This window comes from Chelonia mydas, chromosome 5, assembly GCF_015237465.2.
Source record: "Chelonia mydas isolate rCheMyd1 chromosome 5, rCheMyd1.pri.v2, whole genome shotgun sequence".
Classification (NCBI taxonomy): Eukaryota; Metazoa; Chordata; order Testudines; family Cheloniidae; genus Chelonia; species Chelonia mydas.
The window spans coordinates 12,308,148-12,327,839 of record NC_051245.2 but is presented as its reverse complement, the minus strand read 5'-3'; the positions used below and the strand labels follow the sequence as shown (position 1 = coordinate 12,327,839).

General features: G+C 47.9%; 1 protein-coding gene across 1 annotated transcript; it reads right to left on the bottom strand.

Moving 5' to 3' along the window:
• Positions 1-6,093: 6,093 nt before the first annotated feature.
• On the bottom strand, positions 6,094-18,851 carry SIGLEC15 (sialic acid binding Ig like lectin 15). The gene is made up of 5 exons (XM_027817522.3): positions 18,765-18,851; positions 13,244-13,627; positions 10,383-10,742; positions 7,747-7,777; positions 6,094-6,203 (listed from the first exon to the last, which is right to left on the bottom strand). The coding sequence occupies exons 1-5, from the start codon at positions 18,814-18,816 to the stop codon at positions 6,125-6,127; spliced, it is 906 nt and encodes a 301-aa protein (XP_027673323.1). The 5' UTR covers positions 18,817-18,851; the 3' UTR covers positions 6,094-6,124.
• Between the last annotated feature and the right edge of the window lie 841 nt (positions 18,852-19,692).

Genomic DNA, 19,692 nt, shown 5'->3' with positions numbered 1-19,692 from the left:
CTGTACTACCAGCCTGGGCTCCCTCATCGTGTCTTACAGGTAGGGACACACCGAGCTGTAGAATCACACAGTCTCTGCAACCAGCTCTGTGTGGGAAGACTCAGCTCGGTGAATTGCCCAGCACTCATGTGCACACACCCTCTGGAGTGTAAACCCAAAATTATATTGTCTTGCGCTGTATAGAGATCTATACAGTGTAAGCTCATGGAATTCGCTCCCTCCCTCAATGTGGAGGAAGATATGCACGGCTTTGCACCCCCTCCAGTTATGAATGACACAAACTGGGTTTTAGAATAGACAAAAAACTACAAAAGGTAGATTTTAAGTGATTATAAGGGATAGCAAACAGATTAAAGCAGATTACTGAGCAAATAAAACAATCACACAAACTAGACTTAATATAGTAAAGAAATTGGCTACAAATAGTAATTTCTCACCCTAAATATTGTTTTATGCAGGTTGTGCAGTTTCTTGAAGGTAAACTGCACTGCTTGCAGTTTAAATCTCCAGGTTTTCCCTTTACAGGCTGACCTTTCTTGCCTGGGCTCAGCCCCTGACCCTGCCCATGCCACCCCCCACCCCCCCCGCCATCTTAGTTTCTTTTGTTTCTTCAGGTGTTTTCAGCTGTCTTCCTTCTTGGGTGGGGAGGCAGTGGAGAAGAGCCAAGATTAACTCATTCCCCAGCCTTAAATAGAATTTGCATGTGGCAGGAATCCTTTGTTTCCCAGTTTGACCCCCACCCCCTTCCAGTGGAAAAATACCAGAAGTCCAAAACGATGTCCAGTACAAGGTGACATGATCACCTGACCCTGCAGTGTTAAAGCAGCATCCCAGGAAACTTCTCAAGGAGGGAGATTAGCATCTTCAAAGACGTATTGTCCTTCCTAATAGCCCATCCAAGCTGGTTGCCTACTGTCTGGTGGGCATTCCCCAGGTGCAAGCACTTTTGTAACTGATACATAGTTCGTATTACTAACTTCAGATACAGAAATGATACATGCATACAAATAGGATAATCACATTCAGTAAATCATAACCTTTCCAATGATAACTCACATGACCCATCTTACATAAAATACGTCTTAGTTATGCCATATGCATAGCCTAAGCATATTTCAGTGAAGAATATGGGGTGTAATGTCACACAGATCTTTTAGAAAAACATCCTATCTTGATTTAAAAATTGCCAGTGATAGAGAATCCACTATGACCTGTGGTATATTGTTCCAATGGTTAGTTGCTCTCACTGAAAAATTTATACCTTATTTTCGGTCTGAATTTGTCTAGCTTCAACTTCCAGCCATTGGATCATGTGCTACCTTTCTCTGCTAGATTGAAGAGCCCCATTATTCAATATTTGTTCCCCATGTAGATACTGATAGACTGTAATCCAAGTCACCCCTTAACCTCTTTGTTAAGATAAATAGATAGAGCTCGTTGAGTCTATAACTCTAAGACGTGATTTCCGGTCATTCCCATGGCTCTTCTCTAAACCCTCCTCAGTCTATCAACATCCTTCTTGAACTTTGGACACCAGAACTGGACACACAATTCCAGAAGTGGTCGCACCAGTATCAAATGTAGAGGTAAAATAACCTCTCTCCTCCTACTTGACGTTCCCTTGTCTGTGCATCAAAGGAGCGTATTGGCGTTTTTGGCCACAGTATGACATAGGGAGCTCATGTTCAGCTGATTATCCACCACAACCTCCAAATCTTTTCCAGAGTCACTGATTCCCAGATAAAGTCCCCCCTCCTACCTTCTTTGTTTCCAGATGAATACTTTTACATTTAGCCTTATTAAAACGCATGTTGTTTGCTTGAGTGCCATTTACCAAGCAATCCAGATAGCTCTGAATCAGTGATCTGTCCTCTTCTTTATTTACCACTCCCCCAATTTTTGTGTCATCTGAAATGTTACCTGTGATGATTTTCTTTTCTTCCAGGTCACTGATAAAAATGTTAAATAGTGTAGGGCCAAGAACTGATCTCTTCAGGGCCCCACTAGAAACACACCTACTTGATGATAATTCACCATTTACAATTACAGTTTGAGACCTATCAGTTAGCCAGTTTTTAATTCATTTAGTATATACCATTTTAATTTTATATCATTCTAGGTTTTTAATCAAAATGTCGTGGGCAAGTCAAATGCCTTACAGGTTATGTCAACAATATTACCCTTATCAACTAAACATGTAATCTCATTAAAAAGCAATCAAATTAGTTTGATAGGATCTATTTTCCATAAACCCATATTGATTTGTATTAATTACATTTCCTTTCTTTAATTCTATATTCATTGAGCTCCATAGAAGCCCACCATTATGTTGTCCAGGATTGATGTCAGGCTGACTGATCTTATCCCGTTTACTGCTTTTTAAAATTAGGCACATCATTCGCTTTCTTCCAGTCTTCTGGATCTTCCCCAGTACTCCAAGACTTATTGAAAGTCAAATATTAACTGTCTAGCCAGCTCCTCAGCCAGCTCTTTTAAAAATTTGGGATGCAAATTGTCTGGACCTGCTGATTTAAAAATATCTAACATTAGTAACTTCTATTTAACATCCTCCAGAGATACTAGTGGAATGGGAGGAGAATTATTACCATGTGATGAGACTATATCAGCTGTTTTCCCATCAGATTCAGAACAAAAATGTATACTGAACACTTTTGTCTCTTCTTCCTTATTATTGATAATTCTACCATTTCCATTGAGTAATGGACCAATACTTTGTCAGGATTCTTGTTGTTAGTATATTTTTTTAAAAATTCCTTATTGTACTTAACTTTGGTGGCCATAGATTTCTCCTTGAGTCACACCAAAGGTCCATCTAGCCCAGTATCCTATCATTTTACAGATGGGGAACCAAGGCACAGACTAGATTGAAGTGACCTGTGCAGGGTGACACAGGAAGTCTGTGGCAGAGCCTGGTATTGAACTCAGGATTTCCTGAGTCCTTATTAATTTGACCGTCTTTGATAATGAATCCACAGCAATTCCAGGGCAACACTGAAAGGTAAATGACATCAGCTGAAGATGAAGAACGAGTACCTCAAAACAGTTCAGACAGCTGAAAAGATTTTAAAAAAATAAAATAAAATACTGAATTTCTCTTGTGGCAGTTTTGCAGCTCGCTGACTCCTGCTTTCTCCAAAAGGCAAGGACACGATCTGCACCATCACCGGGAACGGCCTCCTCGGGTAGTGAATCATTTAAAGTGACAGCAGCCATCGCTCACCAAAAGGAGCTTCTAAACCAGAGGCCGGTATTTCTAACCTGTTTTGGATAGGACTTTAGACACAGTCTTATTAGCTTGTCTAAGGCCTTTTCCATATAAAGGCCTTGTCCCATTTAGCACTATGGGAACGGTAGGAGGGTGGTCAGGTTGAGAACTCAAGACTGAACTCCTTGCTGCAGTTTTTAAGGCCTATTCCCACTTCCGTGGATGTCAGGGAGTTTTCCCATTGCCTCCAATGGGTGCAGAATCGATCCCCAAATTGGAATTCAATGTATCCTGCGCGGTGGTCACCATTAAGCCAAAATATCCCCACGGTTTCCACACTGCAGCATCAGATCCTGCAGCTAGTTCTTGCTATGTAGATAAGGAAACAACCACAGGAAATCAGGCCTGAAAGAGTAACATATTGCAATGTTGACCCCTTTCCCCCCCGCAACATTCCCAGCCTTTATTCCTCACCTGGCTTCTTCAAACAACTCCCTGCTTTCTTCTATGATGCCTTTTTGCAAGGGGAAAATTCCCCAATTAATATCTGTACAGCCACTACCTCATCCTCCTCCATAGCCCCCCATTAAAACTCCACTCTGTTGTGGAGCCTGCAAAACCCAGCCAGCTGTCATGGCTGGTCCTGTGACCAGCTGTGACTATCGCTGTTCTCATTCCTGTCTTTTCTCTCTCCCTTACTACTGGTAACTCCCCGAGTGGTTAGGGCATTGGCTGAGCACTTCGGAGACCTGGTTTCAAGTCCCTTCTCTGCCACCCATTTTGTGTGACCTAGGACACATCACTTATTCTCTCTATGCCTTCGTTCCTCATCTGTCGAAAAGGGATTCCAGCCCTGCCCTACCTCACAGGGGTGTGTGAGGATAAATGCATTTTTTTGGTATGCTCAGAGGAGAAGCTGGCAAGCCAGAATATTTAACCAAGCTCTTTGACTATTAGCCTCACCCTGAATAAGTAGTGGGCGATGTTGTATGTTAATGGTTCATTGTAACTTTGCTTTAAAAAAATATTGTGAGGTGTTCATATGCCACGGTAATGGAGGCCATGTAATTAGATACCTAGGGCCCCGCTGTTACCTCCCTGCTACTCTCAGTTCAAAGCAGCAAAAGCCAACAGCAACAAAACGGCCTGTCACCACCATGTTCATTAGCTTGTATTTTATTCCCTATCCCCAACCTGTCGTCCGTTTGTGCCTTTTAGAGTACGTCCTTACTGTAATCCCAGGCTGTGATTGCAGCTTGAGCAGATGTACCAGAGCCGTGAATCTGCAGGCTGGCTGGGCAAGCCCGCCTGGACCCTGGGTAACTACTCATGCAGCTAGCCCATGGTGATGCCCATGCGGTTGAGCTAACTAGATTAAAGCTAGATTGGGTATATTTCCATGCGCGGCAGTAGCATTTCAGGATTGCAAGTGTAGACGTACCCTTTGACTGTAAGCCATCCATAGCATAGCCATCTTTATGCATGTTAGTACAGCAGCCATCATGCTGGCATCCGCATCCTCATTCAAGGCCTTTATGTGCTACCATGATATCAAAATGTAGTAATAACAAACAGGTGTGTCAGTGGTAATTGTTGGTGAATGGAGACTCTTTAATAGTGACCACCGTAGCGCAGTATATAAAGTGCGGGGTGAGCCTGCTGAAGGAACCGTTCTGCATAACGCATATATGTATGAGAGTTGGTTGGGAATATTTCTTTTTTGGAAAAAAAAAATTTAGAATATTTTGGGGGTTTTCATAGAAAAATGAATTTTTTTGGACAAGATTTGAAAAATGTTGGTTTTCAGTTGCTGAAAACAATTCTTTTCCCAGGTGATTTTTTTTCCACAAAAATTAAAACATTTTTGACAAAAAAAAAAAAAAAACAACAGTTTTTTGCAGAAATTTCTGTTTAGTCAAATAGCCATTTTCCATTGGAAAAACAGTTGGACAGAAAATTTTTAACCAGCTATAATCGATCTTATCTGCATTTGTGTGTGTGTGTGTGTGAGAGAGAGAGGTTGATGATATAGCTAACACAATTTTTACTGCAATGTAGTCTGTGAAGCCTCTTATCATAAGCAAATGTCATATAACGTATATACTGCTAGAATTGAGGCTGCAATAGAGTTCTCATTCCAGTGTCCTGTTTTCCACTCCCACGGCTTTCTGAAAACGTTTCCCTTTTGGGCTGACCGTCTCTGCCAGAAGGTAAGTATATTTGGGGGAGGGGCCAAGGTGGTTTCTTTTTAAAAAAAAGATGGAATAACTTTTTTCAGCGGGTTTTAAGAGGAAGAGTAAATATTTATAAAATATACAAAATATATATTTTCCTGCCACTTTAAAAAAAAAAAAAACCCCAACAACCTTTTCCTTCACATCTGAAGAAAGGCTGAAGTTTGAAACGGGACCCTCAGTCCGTTTGTTGTCTTTAATAAGCTGCATGCGTTTTGCTAAGTTCTAGTGGCGGGGGGCAAATGGTTTTGAAATAATGTTTGGAAAATGCAGCCAGGAGCCGGCGTTTGACTTTTAACTGTGTCCTGAATGCTGAGTGGTACAGGCTGAAAATATGCAGGTTGGTTGGAACTGACATCTAAAGTAGTCGTCTTCTCCTTTGCCCTGGATATTCCTTCCCTTTTCTCGCTCTCTTTACCTACCGTTCCTTTTTCCTTCCTCAGAGCTTACATCTTCTGCAGGTTGCAGCCCGTAGGGGCCAACCTGCTCACGCATGACCAGTCTGACAGTCCATTCGTCAGAGCCGGTAGTGCAGATGCACGTTGTGGGAGAAAAGACACACAAACATAACCTGTTTTGTTTTACATGTAATGAATAGTAGATCAACATGTGTAAATATGTGAAAATGATGTGGTCCAGATTCCAAAGGCCAAGTTGCTGCAGGTCATTCTGTCGGCAAACTCTGACTGCCACAGTTGTTTCTGCGGTCAAGATTTTCATATGTAGAGTCTTGCGCTTGTTGCCTGCCAACCAAAGAGTCGAGAAAGGTAAAGGCTAGTGTGTCCGTTGGCAGTAAATATAAATGCTGGCTTCCCTACGCAGGGCTTCTGAAATGATGCGATTTTTAGAACTTAGCTGATTTCAGATCACAGTTTCATGGCGTCAGAATCAACCTGATGATAACCCATTTTATTTGAAGTTGGTCCTTCCATCTTTTGTTTTGTTTTTTTAGTTTCATGTGTTTGTATGTAGTGTTTTTCATCCTGAAGGATCCAAAAGCATTTCACAAACTATATGCATACAACACTACTGCCAGGCAGCTGCTTCTGAGCCTTAGACGACAGGGACAAACCTCTCCACTCATGAGAGGTGTCATGGGATCTTGAATATTCATGTGGAGCATCCAGGACCTTGGTTTTTAAGCTGTCATCTAAAGTGACATAAGAACAACAAGGAGTCCGGTAGCACCTTAAAGACTAACAGATTTATATGCCCAAATAAATTTCTTAGTCTTTAAGGTGCCACCGGACTCCTTGTTGTTTTTGTGGATACAGACTAACATGGCTACCCCCTGATTCTTGATAAAGTGACATAGGGCATTTCCACCCCATAGAGCTTTTGGCAGTATACCTATGTCAACAAAGCCCCCTAGTGGAGATGCAGAGTATGCCAGCAAAAGTTGTTCTGTGGGCATAACTACACCACCTTCCCGAACAACATTAGCAATGTCAACAAAAGCTCTCTTCTTTTGGCACAGTTCCGCCTGTGCCAGGGTTTTGTTAACATAACAATGTGGGCTGGGGAGGCGGATGGGGAGTGTGATTTTTTTCCCCAGGATCCTCGCTGGCATAGCTATGCCAGCAAAACTTCATAGTGTAGACCAAGCCCACAGACACAGTCAAATGTATGGGACCCAGTTCATCAACCTTAACAAGGTGAAGGGATGAGTCACTCCTAGCAGGGTTGAAAGACATGTTTCTGGCACAGCGAGGTGTTTTCCAGATAAAATTTACAATGTTGTTAGGCTAGATCTACCCTTGAGTTAAGTGGAAGTCAGCTAACACATTTTTAAAGACTCGTTTAATCCCCAAAAGTTTCCTCTAGGCTACAGATGTTTGTGGTTTACTTTCGAGGTTCAGCCTGGAACAAATGTTTTGGGAGATTAGCCTTAAAAATTGGATTACCTACGTGGAGCCAATTGACAATCAGTAAGGTTAAGATTTTGTTGTGGGTATTTTTAGTAAAAGTCATGGACAGGTCGCAGGCAAAAAACAAAAATGACTCACCCCTCTAGTGTGCATGATACTGATATAAAGGGGCTTATATCAGTATAGCTTATTTTGGTATATTGATACAAGCACCTTTATACTGGGGTAACAGTCCACAGTAGAGAGCTGCCTTGATTCACGTCTATTGCTAAAGCAATATAGTTTCATTGGAACAAGAACTGTGTATAGACCAGCCCTTAGCGTCTAAGGTGGTTACCAAGTCAAGGATAAGTTGCAGTTCTCTGCTTAAAAAGGGAGTCCAAGCTTGTTAACTTGACAGAAGGCATGACGTTCTTACCTGGACAGCCTGGATGGGGCTGTGCCATGACCTGTGAGGTGAGAATAAAGACGCGTATTAGTTTACTGCCAATTTCAGTTGGAAGAGCTGAGAATCCAGCATTGAGGGTGGGTTTCTGAACCACAATGAATGGGAAAAAATTCCTTAAGTTCTGTTTATGGTTAGTCTTTCAATATAGTGGGACTGACGTCTAAATACAAGGAGCAAAGCATCTCGCTGCTTCTTCCTAGATGCAGTGATGAGCTGCCAAAATCTTAACAACCGGTTCCCTATAAAAAGTTCTGAGTTAAGGGATGTGCCCCAGTATGTATTTTTTGTACCAACAGGGTTACCATACGTCCAGATTTTCCCGGGAGGAATTTTTAAAATTTAAAAATTCTTCCCGGATGGCGATTTAAGAACCAAAAAGCCTGACCCGTCCGGGAAAATACGGGTGTGTGTTAACCCTGCCTAAAGTTCTTTTTTAAAAAGATGGGCCTGAACTAGAAATGAGCTCCGTTTCACATGTGTGGGTCCCTGCCACTCCCTGGGGGTGTGCTAGGGGGACCAGATGTCCCGATTTTATAGGGATAGTCCCGATTTTGGGGTCTTTTTCTTATATAGGCTCCTATTACCCCCCACTCCCTGTCCTGATTTTTCACACTTGCTGTCTGGTCATCCTAGGGTGTGCACATGTGTGGGTCCCAGCTGCTCCCTGCCCCCCTCATTGAAGCAGGTGTGCAGGGTTACTGGCCTGGGAACTGCAGGGCACCAGTGGACGTGGGGCCAGCTGCAGACAGGGGCATGGGGCAGGGCTAGCTGGAGGCAGGGGGGGCAGGGCTAGCTGGAGGCAGGGGGGGCAGGGCTAGCTGGAGACAGGGGGGGCAGGGCTAGCTGGAGACAGGAGGGTGTGGGGTTGGCTGGAGGCAAGGGGGTGTGGGGCCGGCTGGAGGTAGGGGCTGGCTGCGGGCAGGGCAGGGGGTGCGGCAGGGGCTGGCTGCGGGCAGGGCAGGGGGTGCGGCAGGGGCTGGCTGCGGGCAGGGCAGGGGGTGCGGCAGGGGCTGGCTGCGGGCAGGGCAGGGGGTGCGGCAGGGGCTGGCTGCGGGCACGGGGTGCGGGGGTGGCTGCAGACAGGCTGGCTGCAGACAGGCTGGCTGCGGGCACGGGGTGCGGGGGTGGCTGGAGACAGGGGCTGGCTGCAGGCAGGGGGTGCGGGGGTGGCTGGAGGCGGGGCAGGGGGTGGCTGGAGATGGGGGCTGGAGGCAGGGCAGCGGGTGCAGCAGGGGTGGCTGCAGGCAGGGGCTGCAGGGGGTGGCTGGAGCCAGGGGCTGGCTGCAGGGCAGGGGGTGCGGGGGTGGCTGGAGACGGGCTGGCTGCAGGCAGGGGGTGCAGCAGGGGCTGGCTGCAGGCAGGGGGTGCAGCAGGGGCTGGCTGCAGGCAGGGGGTGCAGCAGGGGCTGGCTGCAGGCAGGGGGTGCGGCAGGGGTAGCTGCAGGCAGGAGCTGCAGGGGGTGGCTGGAGGCAGGGGCTGGCTGCGGGCAGGGGGTGCGGGGGTGGCTGGAGGCAGGGCAAGGGGTGCCTGGAGACGGGGGCTGGAGGCAGGGCAGCGGGTGTGGTGGTGGCTGGAGGCAGGGCAGGGAGTGCGGCAGGGGTGGCTGCAGGGCAGGGGGTGGCTGGAGGCAGGAGCTGGCTGCGGGCAGGGTGGTGGGTGCTCACGGGGAGAGCAGCAGGACGCAGCCCAGGCCCAGCAGAGCAGCCAGGGACCCACCAGGCAGCAGTGGGAACCCCAGGGCCAGGGGTTGGGGGAGCAGCAGCAGCCGCAACAGGGGAATAATATTTCCCTACTCCAGCCTCGCTGGGGCATTGTGAGGATGAAAATCCACGAATGCTTGTGAAGCACTCAGCTAATACGGTGACATGGGCCACGGGAGTACCCAGATAGACAGTGATTCTCCCTCTGTGTTACATTTACGCAGCAAGTCTCAGAACCGGGCTCGACCTACAGCGCTAAAACCAGCTGTGTGGACATTGCAGCTTGGGCTGGAGTTCGGGCCGCAAAGCCCACCCCCATCACTGGGCTTCCGAGCCTGAGCTGCAACATCTGGGCAGCTATTTTTAGTGCTGTAGCATGAGCCCAAGTCTGTCGACCTGGGCTCTGAAACTCAGTGCTGTGGGCTGTGTAGACATACTCTCTGTGGCCTTGAGCAAGTCCCTTAACCCCTCTCCTCAGTTTTGCCATCTGTGAAATGAGGATGACGATACTGTGAGGATTAAACTATTCTGTGACGTGTACTGAAGGCAAGTTGTGACGATGTCTAGGCGCAAAGCATTAATAATTAGTCTGTTTTAAAATGGCACCTCCCAGCCATACATCTTGCTTCCTAAACCCATAGTGTTAGATATATGGAAACTCCTGTTTACTGTGTCTTTTAAAAAAATACAAGGGCTGAATCCAGCAACCCTGTAACTGGCAACTGGGGAGTTTTGCGTTTCTCCTTCTTTCCTTTTTACTTTGCTTGGATTTTCAGTTATAAACATCCCTAGAGGAGGAAAATCTTGGCTGATTGCGTCTTTTTCTTTCCGCTGAGTCACTCCACTAGTTAACAGTCTGATTAAACGCAGAGAAGGGTATGAAAGCAAATAAATAACGGCACATACCTGCCCTCCAAAAAACAGCGATTCCTAATATCACCAGCAACACCAGTACTTTAACTCCTAGTGCTACAAACATCAGGATCAGAATCAAGGAGCTGCTTGCTGCTTTGAATTTATAGAAATACACGGCTCCCTCCGCTCTCCCGTGGCTGTTAACGGCTGTGCACGTGTATTTTCCATCGTGAGTCAGGTAGTGCAACTCTTTGGTTATCTGGTGGTTCAAGCTTGTGACTGACGTTGCATTGCTGAAGAGAGGGCCGGTCCATGTCAGAGAAGGCAGCGGCTCCCCTTCGGCTGTACACTGCGCTCTGAAGGTACGGTCCTGGTTGGAGCCAATGGTGATGTTAACAATCCTGGGAGCAGCTGTGCGGGTCACAAGAAATGATTAAAATCAAATGAAGATTCAAATACCATGCTGGTTTGGGGCTCAAAGCATTTAGTGCCATTGTTGGCCTGAGCTGATTCCTAGACTGCTATGATTTTGTAACGTCGAGATCAAGTCTCTCATTGCTCCTTTTCCTTCAGCATTTCCTGGCTCTTGATTTCCTCATCACCCCTGTGCTTTAGAGAGAAGCACCGGGTTCAAGCAAATAGGGCCCAGGCCTCAGAGTCAGGGGATCGGAGTTCCTTCCCTGTTTTATTATTACTGTTGATATTGGGGTGATTAAAAATAGAAAGAATGTCATCAATCTAATTTTCCCTTCGCTCTCTGTGTGGTTTGGTTTATTTATTGTTGGTGTCTCATGCAGCCTGAGCAATGAAAATAGACTAGTCAGTTTCACGGCCTGATTCTTATGCAATCGCACAGTGCCTGCCACGATTGGACTGCAAATACAGTGCATCCCTTGCACGGAGGAGACGTGTGAATGAATTCGTGGGTGTGAAGTGCCTTCCTCAGATGTAAAATGTCACCCAGGTGCAGACGAATATGTTCTTTTAAAGGTATTACTGCTATTTTAAAAAAAAAATAAGCTCAGACACTTTGCAGACCCCCGCAGGAAGGGATCACTCATCCATTGCTGGACCCTGGACAGTCTTTGGGGGTGCAGGACTGCTGCCATTGCTACAGCAGTGCTACACCCAGCAAGGGAAGTGAAGAAACTTCCCCAGGTGCAACTAGAGCCGGATTATCGGCTAATGGTGGTTTCTGAACAGGGGCACGCCTACCGCAAGGGATATGCAAGATCCCGTCAAAGGGTACTCGAGAAAAATCCTGTAATGGCGGACAACACGCTTTGTTTAGTCAGGCTTGGCAAGCTCATCCTAGGTATATTGTGACCCTATCTCAGATGTGGTACACGGGAGACTTTGGAGAGGAGCACACAGCCTGAAAAGCTTGAAAACCACCGAGCTAACAGAACCGTGGCCTTGATACTGCCGCGAGTTCTGCACAGTTGGACCCTGCATCCATGAAAGCCCTGTTGATTTCAATGGCTGCAGCATGGTTTAGTGGATAGGGCATGGCAACTGGACTCCGAGACCTGGGTTCTGCTACCGACGCTGAGCTGCCATGTGACCTTGGGCAAATCGCTTCACCTGTCTGGGCCTCCACTTCCCCTCTTTCCCGTTGTCTGTTTAGATTGCAGACCCGTCAGGGTGGGGTCTATCTCATACCATCTGTCTGCTCAGCGCCTGGTATGATGAGTCCCCAAGCTCAGTTGGGGCTCTAGATTAGGCGTGGGCAAACTACTCCCCACGGGCTGGATCTGGCCTGCCAGCTGTTTTAATCCGTCCCTTGAACTCCTGCTGGGGAGTGGGGTTTAAGGCTTGCTCTGCTCCGGCGCTCCAGCTGGGGAGCAAGGTTGGGGGCCCCTCCGTGTGGCTCCTGGAAGCAGTGGCATGGCTCCCTCTCCGGCTCCTACATGTAGGGGTAGCGAGGGGCCTCCGCTCTGCATGCTGCCCCCAACCCAGCCACCACCCCTGCAGCTCCCATTGGTGGGGAACCGCAGCCAAAGGGAGCTGCAGGAGCAGTGCCTGTGAACAGGACAGCATGCAGAGTTGCCTGGCTGCGCCTCCACCTAGGAGACGGAGAAAGGACATGCTGCTGATTCCAGGAGCCACTTGAGGTAAGTGCCACCCAGAACCTGCACCTCTGAGCCTCTCCCCACACCCCAATCCCCTGCCCTAGCCCTGATCCCCTTCCTGCCTTCCAAACCCCTTGAGCCCCGCCCAGAGCACCCTCCTGCACCCCAAACCTCTCATCCCCAGCCCCACCCCAGAGCCCGCATCGCCAGCCAGAGCCCTCACCCCCTCCTGCACCCCAATCTCAATTTGGTTCTTACTCCTGGTGGCCAGAAGCCAGCCCTTTTCCCTGCCACAGTTCCCCCTAGCTTCTATTCTATTCTATTCTGGTTCTTATATTGTACACATCAGCATAGTATCTGAGCATCTTAGATGCTCAGAAAAATTTCCTGATCTGATGTTGTAGAGCTCCTCAGGAATGACTAGTATTGGTTCAATGCTGTGGCTATGTCTACACTACCGCGGGATTGACGCTTTGGCAATTGATGTGCCGGGGGTCGATTTAATGGGTCTAGTGAAGACTCACTAAATCGACGGCAGATCGCTTTCTGGTCGACCCCAGTACTCCCCACAGAAGGAGAAGTGTAAGGTATATTGACGGGAGACTCCCATCGACCCAGCACGGTGTAGACCCCGCAGTAAATTGACCTAAGCTATGTCGACTCCAGCTACATCATTCATGTAGCTGGAGTTGCGTAACTTTGGTCGACTTACCCCCGTAGTGTAGACGAAGTCTCAGTGTGGAGTTCAGTGGCAACTAGCATGAAGTGGTCCCTCCAGCTTCCACATCCTTCCATCTCTAGCCTCTGTCGGTAGCACCTTTAGAGCTGATGTTCTCTTACCTATCAAATGGAGCCTTATCCCAGTCCTGCTTTCGTACTTGTCATGAAGATCCCCAGAAAACTCCACCCGGCAGAAGTATCTGTTGCTGTCGCTCCAGGTCAGGTTGTCGATCTTGATGGAGAGGTTATTGTGCCTGGGGTTTCCAATCAGTTTGTACTTGTTCTTGTAGCTAACTGCAGTTTTACAGAGGTCGCTCGAGCTGTGAGTAACGCATTTGAACACTACCATCCCATCGTAAGGTTCCTTGATCCTCCAAATGGTTGTGAGGGTCCGGTCATATGTTTTGTGGGGGTGTGTGAAAGTACAGGGCAGAACAACCGCCTTTCCAATCTCACCAGTAGCATCTGATGGAACCTGAATGGACCAGCCATTGGACTGCAAACCTGGAACCAAAGGAACTGGCTTCAGAAACCTGAATAAACCATAAAGGCTGATGTACCAAACCTGAAGAATGACTTTTTCTCCCATAAATCAGGAGAGCCCCACCTTACCCTGAGTCCTACCTGATCCATCCTTAGTGAGCTTATAGATACTTCATTCGCTCCAGGCATTTTATATCCTCTCTTTCTTGTGTGAGGAGCCATCTCACAGATCTGTAGGTTATGTTATCCCTTTGTCCTTTGGGCGTGATCAAGCCCTTTAACCCAGTGGGTTCAGCAGCTCCAATAGGAGTGCACACATTAATGTGCCGCCTTCTTCATTGCCCGCTCAGTTAGAATGGCAGTATTCTCCGTAGGGAGGTTGTGGCTTCTGACATTTCCAGAAGTCCACCTTCTTATCAACCCGGGACATGTCATTTGTGAGTGATGGGCTCTAAAGGCAGACTTAAGAGATGCTGGCAATACTGATCTAACGAACATGGCAAGGCTGGAGTGTGCATGCCAGTTCCCAGCACCTTCCCCCCAGCTGTCTTGGAGGAGAGAGACAGTCTTTGACGGTTAGAGGAAAGCAGTCAGTGTTCGAGGCAGAGCACTGGCACCACAGCAGTGGAATGTTATCTTACCCTATAGCTGCCCATAACTGCCGTAAACCGTCCCTTTCCCTGGAACTACACCGTGAGTACCCCACCCAAAAGTGTTGCAGGAAACAAAACAAAAGATCTCTCTCTCTGGACAAATCCAGCCCTGATAAAAATCTAGTTGCAGTTAGTGGGAACTGCATTTCCTTCATGCCTGGGCCAGATTTAATCTTTGCTATTTGATAATCCTTCTCTCGAAACCCCTTCACAAAACCAGCTTTCACCGGAGTGGAATACACATAGAATTGTCAGAATGTGATGTCGTTACCTTGACAGGTAGCTAATAACCGAGCTGCCACAAACAGAACTTCTGGGAAGGCTGCTCTCATTTCTACATATTGGTGGAAGCAATACCAGCTGCAGCACCAGGTAATGCTTCCAGGAACATGTGGTGTGGCTCAGTATCTTAGATGTAAGCAGAGTCAGGATGAGCTCCACCCTGACATCTGGTGGTGAGTTGTGGCAAGTTGTGGAAAAGAACTTCACGGGCTGATCTCATTTGCATAGGCACACCCATCCTGCCTAGCATGAGCCCATAGCTGCCCAAATGGTCACTTTGGATGCTGTGGGATCCCCAGTCTCTCTGTTATTGAGGCTGGAAGAATAAATTGTTATTATCCTGATTATGTGAATCAAGGACAGTGGAACCGTACTTGGCCTTTTGTTATGATGGAGGGACTCGCCATCAACTAAGCAGCACTCGCTAGGCAAGGGACATGGGTTCCAAAACTGAGTGAATTGAGAGAGGCTGGGGACAGGTATTAATATCTGGTAGTATGGGCCCCTGGTGAGGGCCTTGCGTGCTAATTGCACCTCCTCTCTCCACTGTGGAATATCAGAGCTAATTTTGATTCTATTAAGAGTCTAGTTACAGGCTGCTGAGCTGAATTCACTTTGAGCCAATGGTGTAGCAGCACTGAGGCTCCCCTACTACAAGTTAAAATCACAAAAGAGCTAAAATTACTAAGAGCTGAAATCACTGAGTGTTGTGTTAAGTAGTGGGGGGCCTGAAGATATATTGCAGAGCAGTTTGTGGGATGGCTGGAGTGGCTCATGGGTGGCTGGCAGAGCAGACCAATTTGTGGGACAGCTGGTGAAGCGGAGCGGTGGGGCAATTTGCTTTGGATTATGTAAGGTGCCCCTTAACCCCCCCCCCCATCTCCACCCAGGTTGGGAGGTAAAACTCTGCAGATAAACTTTCGAACTCTGGCACTGCACTGACCAGGGACAGAGACTTTTGGGTTGTTGGACTTTTGGGACTTTGGGTGACTTTTGGGTTGCTGGACTCAAGAACCAAAGGGAAAGGACAAGTCCCAGTTTGCTTGGGGTGGGTTTTTTTGCTCATTGCTTATGAATCCTGTAGATGCTGTTTCCCCAACATAATGCCACATTGTTTCTCTCCGTTATTAAAAGGCTTTTGCTACACTCAGACTATGTGCTTGCTGTTAGGATATAGATATTCAGGCCTGTCTGTAAAGGCCTATACTCTAAGAATTTAGGTGTATTCTTATCACTTAGCTAGTTATAGAGGTATAAAAGAAAGAAAGAGAATCAAAATCACTGTCTGCTGGTGTAAGGTCCTTCTCTTACTGTGACAGTCTGAGGCCCTGTGCTTAGGCTGAGATCTTTGGCTGAGCAACAGAGGCAGCCATAAGCTGGGAAGTGAACGGTCACATCCTCACATTCCAAACTAGTCACGCTGAAATAAGGTGCTATTGGGCTGTTAGGAATACAATCCTGTCCTGATAGTGCCTATCACCTCCAGAGAAAGGGAAGAGCCTAGAAGATGTAAAAGGAAACTTAGTTTGATAGCATCCTGTCTGGCAAGAACTCACTTATCAATAGCTGGGATGTGAAATCGTCATTTCTTTGTTGTTCTATCACTGTAGTCCCCATTTCCCTATTGTCTGTCTGTATAATCAATGTCTGGTTCTGTGATTGTTTCTGTCTGCGGTATAATTAATTTTGCTGGGTGTAAACTAATGAAGGTGGTGGGATATAATTGGTTAAATAATCATGTTACAATATGTTAGGGTTGGTTAGTTAAATTTCAGGAAAATGATTGGTTAAGGTATAGCTAAGCAGAACTCAAGTTTTACTATATAGTCTGCAGTCAATCAGGAAGTGTGTGGGTGGGAAATGGGAACAGGGAATGGGGGTGGGGAAATTGGAATCATGTTTGGCTAAAGGGGAAAATGGGAACAGGGAATGTGGGTAAGGAAATTGGAATCATGTTTGGCTAAGGGCAGGAATGGGAACAGGGACACAGATAAGGCTCTGTGGTGTCAGAGTTGGGAAGGGGGACACTAAGGAAGGAAACTGGAATCCTGCTTGCTGGAAGTTCACCCCAATAAACATCGAATTGTTTGCACCTTTGGACTTCGGGTATTGTTGCTCTCTGTTCATGTGAGAAGGACCAGGGAAGAAAGTGGGTGAAGGAATAAGCCCCCTAATGCTTGCGAGAGGGGAAGTATTGCCTCTTAGAGGCGCACAGCGGGGTGGTATATATTTGTCCCAGATCACTGGGTGGGGGCTCGAGACGGCTTTGCATTGTGTTATTGGAATGGAACCCCTAGATACTGGACCAGGCCCTTGTTGCTGCCAACTCTGACGGGCAGAAGGGTTACATATAGATCAGGGGTGGGCAAATATTTTGGCCCGAGGGCCACATCTAGCTATGGAAATTGTATGGTGGGCCATGAATGTTTATGAAATTAGGGGTTGGGGTGCGGGAGGGGGTAAGGACTTTGGCTGCGGGTGCGGGTTCTGGGGTGGGGCTGGGGATGAGGGGTTGGGGGTGCAGGAGAGTGCTCTGGACTGGGACCGAGGGGTTTGGAGGGAGGGAGGGGGATCAGGGCTGGGGCTGGGGGTTGGGGCATGGGAGGGGGTCAGGGGTTCAGGCTCCAGGCAGCGCTTACCTCAATCAGCTCCCGGAAGCAGCGGCATGTCCTCCCTCTGGCTCCTATGCGGCAGTGTGGCCAGGCGGCTCTGCGCGCTGCCCCATCCACAGCTGCTGCCCTGCAGCTCCCATTGGCTATTGTTGCTGGCCAATGGGAGCTGTGGGGGAAGCGTGTGGAGTCCCCTGGCTGCTCCTACATGTAGGAGGTGGTGGGAGGACATGCCACTGCTTCCGGGAGAGGCGCGGAGCCCTGGCATGCGTGGAGTGGGGCAAATCCCTGACCCTGCTCCCCGGCTGGAGTGGGGCAAGCCCGGGACCCCGCTCCCTGGCTGGAGCTCAAGGGCCAGATTAATATGTCTGAAGAGCCGGATGCGGCCCCCGGGCTGTAGTTTGCCCACCTCTGCTATAGATCTTCCCTGACAGCTCACTGCAGACGTAACATTTTCCTGAGTATCAGAGACTGGAGTAGATGGAAAAACTGAATAGCTGGTGTCCAAAAGGGCAGAGCACTCTCGGCTCCGCTTGACTCCCTGGGATTTGTGAATTAGTGAACACTGGGTAACTGCCTAGATAGGTTAGGTAGAGACTACAGGTTGTTTTATTTATACATGTGATGTTCTTCCATGGTACCTGGCAGGTATCTCTGGGCCTGTACAACTGGCATCAGTCGACTGCATGCTTTCTGAGGGGGAAAAACCAATGTAAGGGCAAATATATGTGCAAATTATTATTTATTTCATTAGGTTTCCTATATATTGCCCCTCTCTGGCCCTCAGTGTTTTATATTTTAGTGGCGGCTGTATTGTCAGTGGAAAATGTCTTAATTTTGAGGTCACAGATCAAAACCTATGATGATGGGCTTGGTTAGCATTCATCTTGGACCCTGAAAAGATCTGGCAAAAGAGATCATCTTGCACACTGATAACGATCTTATACTCAGATGGGCCTGGATTCAGAAAAGAAGACACTTAAAGAGAGGCTTAACTTTAAGCATGTGCTTAAGTCCCAGTAAAATCATATGCTTAAGCATGTGCTTTAAAGCTTTGCTAAATCTGGGCCATAATGTCATCCCTCCGTAGGAATCCTAAATTTTATGAGCTGATTTATGAATCACAAGTGTAAGCACTGCATTGCAGCTCTGTGTGTATGTGGGTGGTGGGTACGTGTGCGCACACATTAATTTTATCTACCACTGAAGGGCAGTAAACTCTAAAGCAAACTATGTTCATTGTAAAATAGCTCCCAGGGACACTACACAACAATTCAGGGCAGGCAGAGAAAAATGCTGTAACCGATTGACAATGCAGGGGGAATTTAGGTAAATATAAACTCCTGAGTTGGAATTTGGCTGTGATACTGGGATTAACCCCCCTAGATGGTCCTGGGCTCTCTCATGGCCGCAAAGAGTCAGAACGCTGGCCTTTTCCATAAGTTATTAGCCATATTTAGTAATTATTGCCAAAGCCAGCTGGAATTTCCGGGCACTGTAAAGCAGCATTCTGGTTCCTATCGAATGAATTGCATTGTGCAGTTCCATCGGCATCTCGGCTGAGCAAGAAGGCCGACAGTGACAATAGAGGCAGGGATAGCAGTCAGAACTCACCCTTCTTGAAGATGCAAAGTAGACACGCAAGAAATAACCCAAACCCTTTCATGGTCGCTGGTGCGCCTCGCTCCGGACAGATTTTGGATCAGCAAACCAGCATTGTTCACGCCGAAGCCGAGGGGTCAGACGCGCAGCCCCGGGCTGTTTGGCTGAGGAGTGGAACCCTCAGTGGTTTCCCTCTCCCCGGAGGGAATGAGTGAGTTCAGCAGAGCTGGCAATGGGTTTGGTTAAAAATACTTTTGTGGTCAGTCATGTGGAAAACATAAAGGGAGCTCAACATCTGATCATTTTCCTCCCGAGGGAGGGGCCAAGAAATCCCTGCTGAACAGCATCTCCATTTGTAAACTTTATTATACACGGGTAAGCCAAAGTGACAAAGGTCCTAAGTGCTCCAAACCCATCGACCCATGGGGAAGTTATAAGAGTCTGACAAAGTAGGTCAACAAGTGACACCCTGGCTCCTGTGGCTTGAAGGGGGCTGTTCCCCGGCCCCCCCTTCCCCGGCTGAGACTGGCCAGGCTTCTGTACCAGTCCCAGGTAGCTCAGCTCCAGGGAGACAGGTGGGGCCCCACAGGCCTGGAGTCAGAGGTGCACTGGAGTCCAGCCAGGGGGCAGAAAGGAGCAGGGGGGTGGGACCAGGGGGCATAGAGGAGGTTGCGGCCAGCCGGCAGGCAGGCCAAGAGGAGCAAGTGATGGGCGGGAGGAGGAGCGGGGTCTCGGGGTGCAGTGCAAATGGAGTAGGCCGGGGCCCCTTCTGAGCATGGGCCTGGCTCCATGGAGCCACTGGCACCATTGTAAACCTGGCACTGCTCATCAGAACTTTCTAGAGCTATGGTACCATGAGGCAGGATGTGCTGAAAGGAGGCACTTAGGATCGGAGCCAGGCAGGGCATGTGTGCTGCTGAGCCTGCACACTGAAGATATA

What these genes read in the sequence shown, in the direction of transcription:
- SIGLEC15 (XM_027817522.3), bottom strand. Translation starts at nt 18,816, where the DNA reads ATGAAAGGGTTTGGGTTATTTCTTGCGTGTCTACTTTGCATCTTCAAG. An exon ending in CGCTGTTTTTTGGAGGGCAG is followed by an intron (nt 7,778 to 10,382) that starts GTATGTGCCGTT and finishes CTCACCTCACAG; the next exon opens with GTCATGGCACAGCCCCATCC. An exon ending in GCCCCATCCAGGCTGTCCAG is followed by an intron (nt 6,204 to 7,746) that starts GTAAGAACGTCA and finishes TTTGGTTGGCAG; the next exon opens with GCAACAAGCGCAAGACTCTA.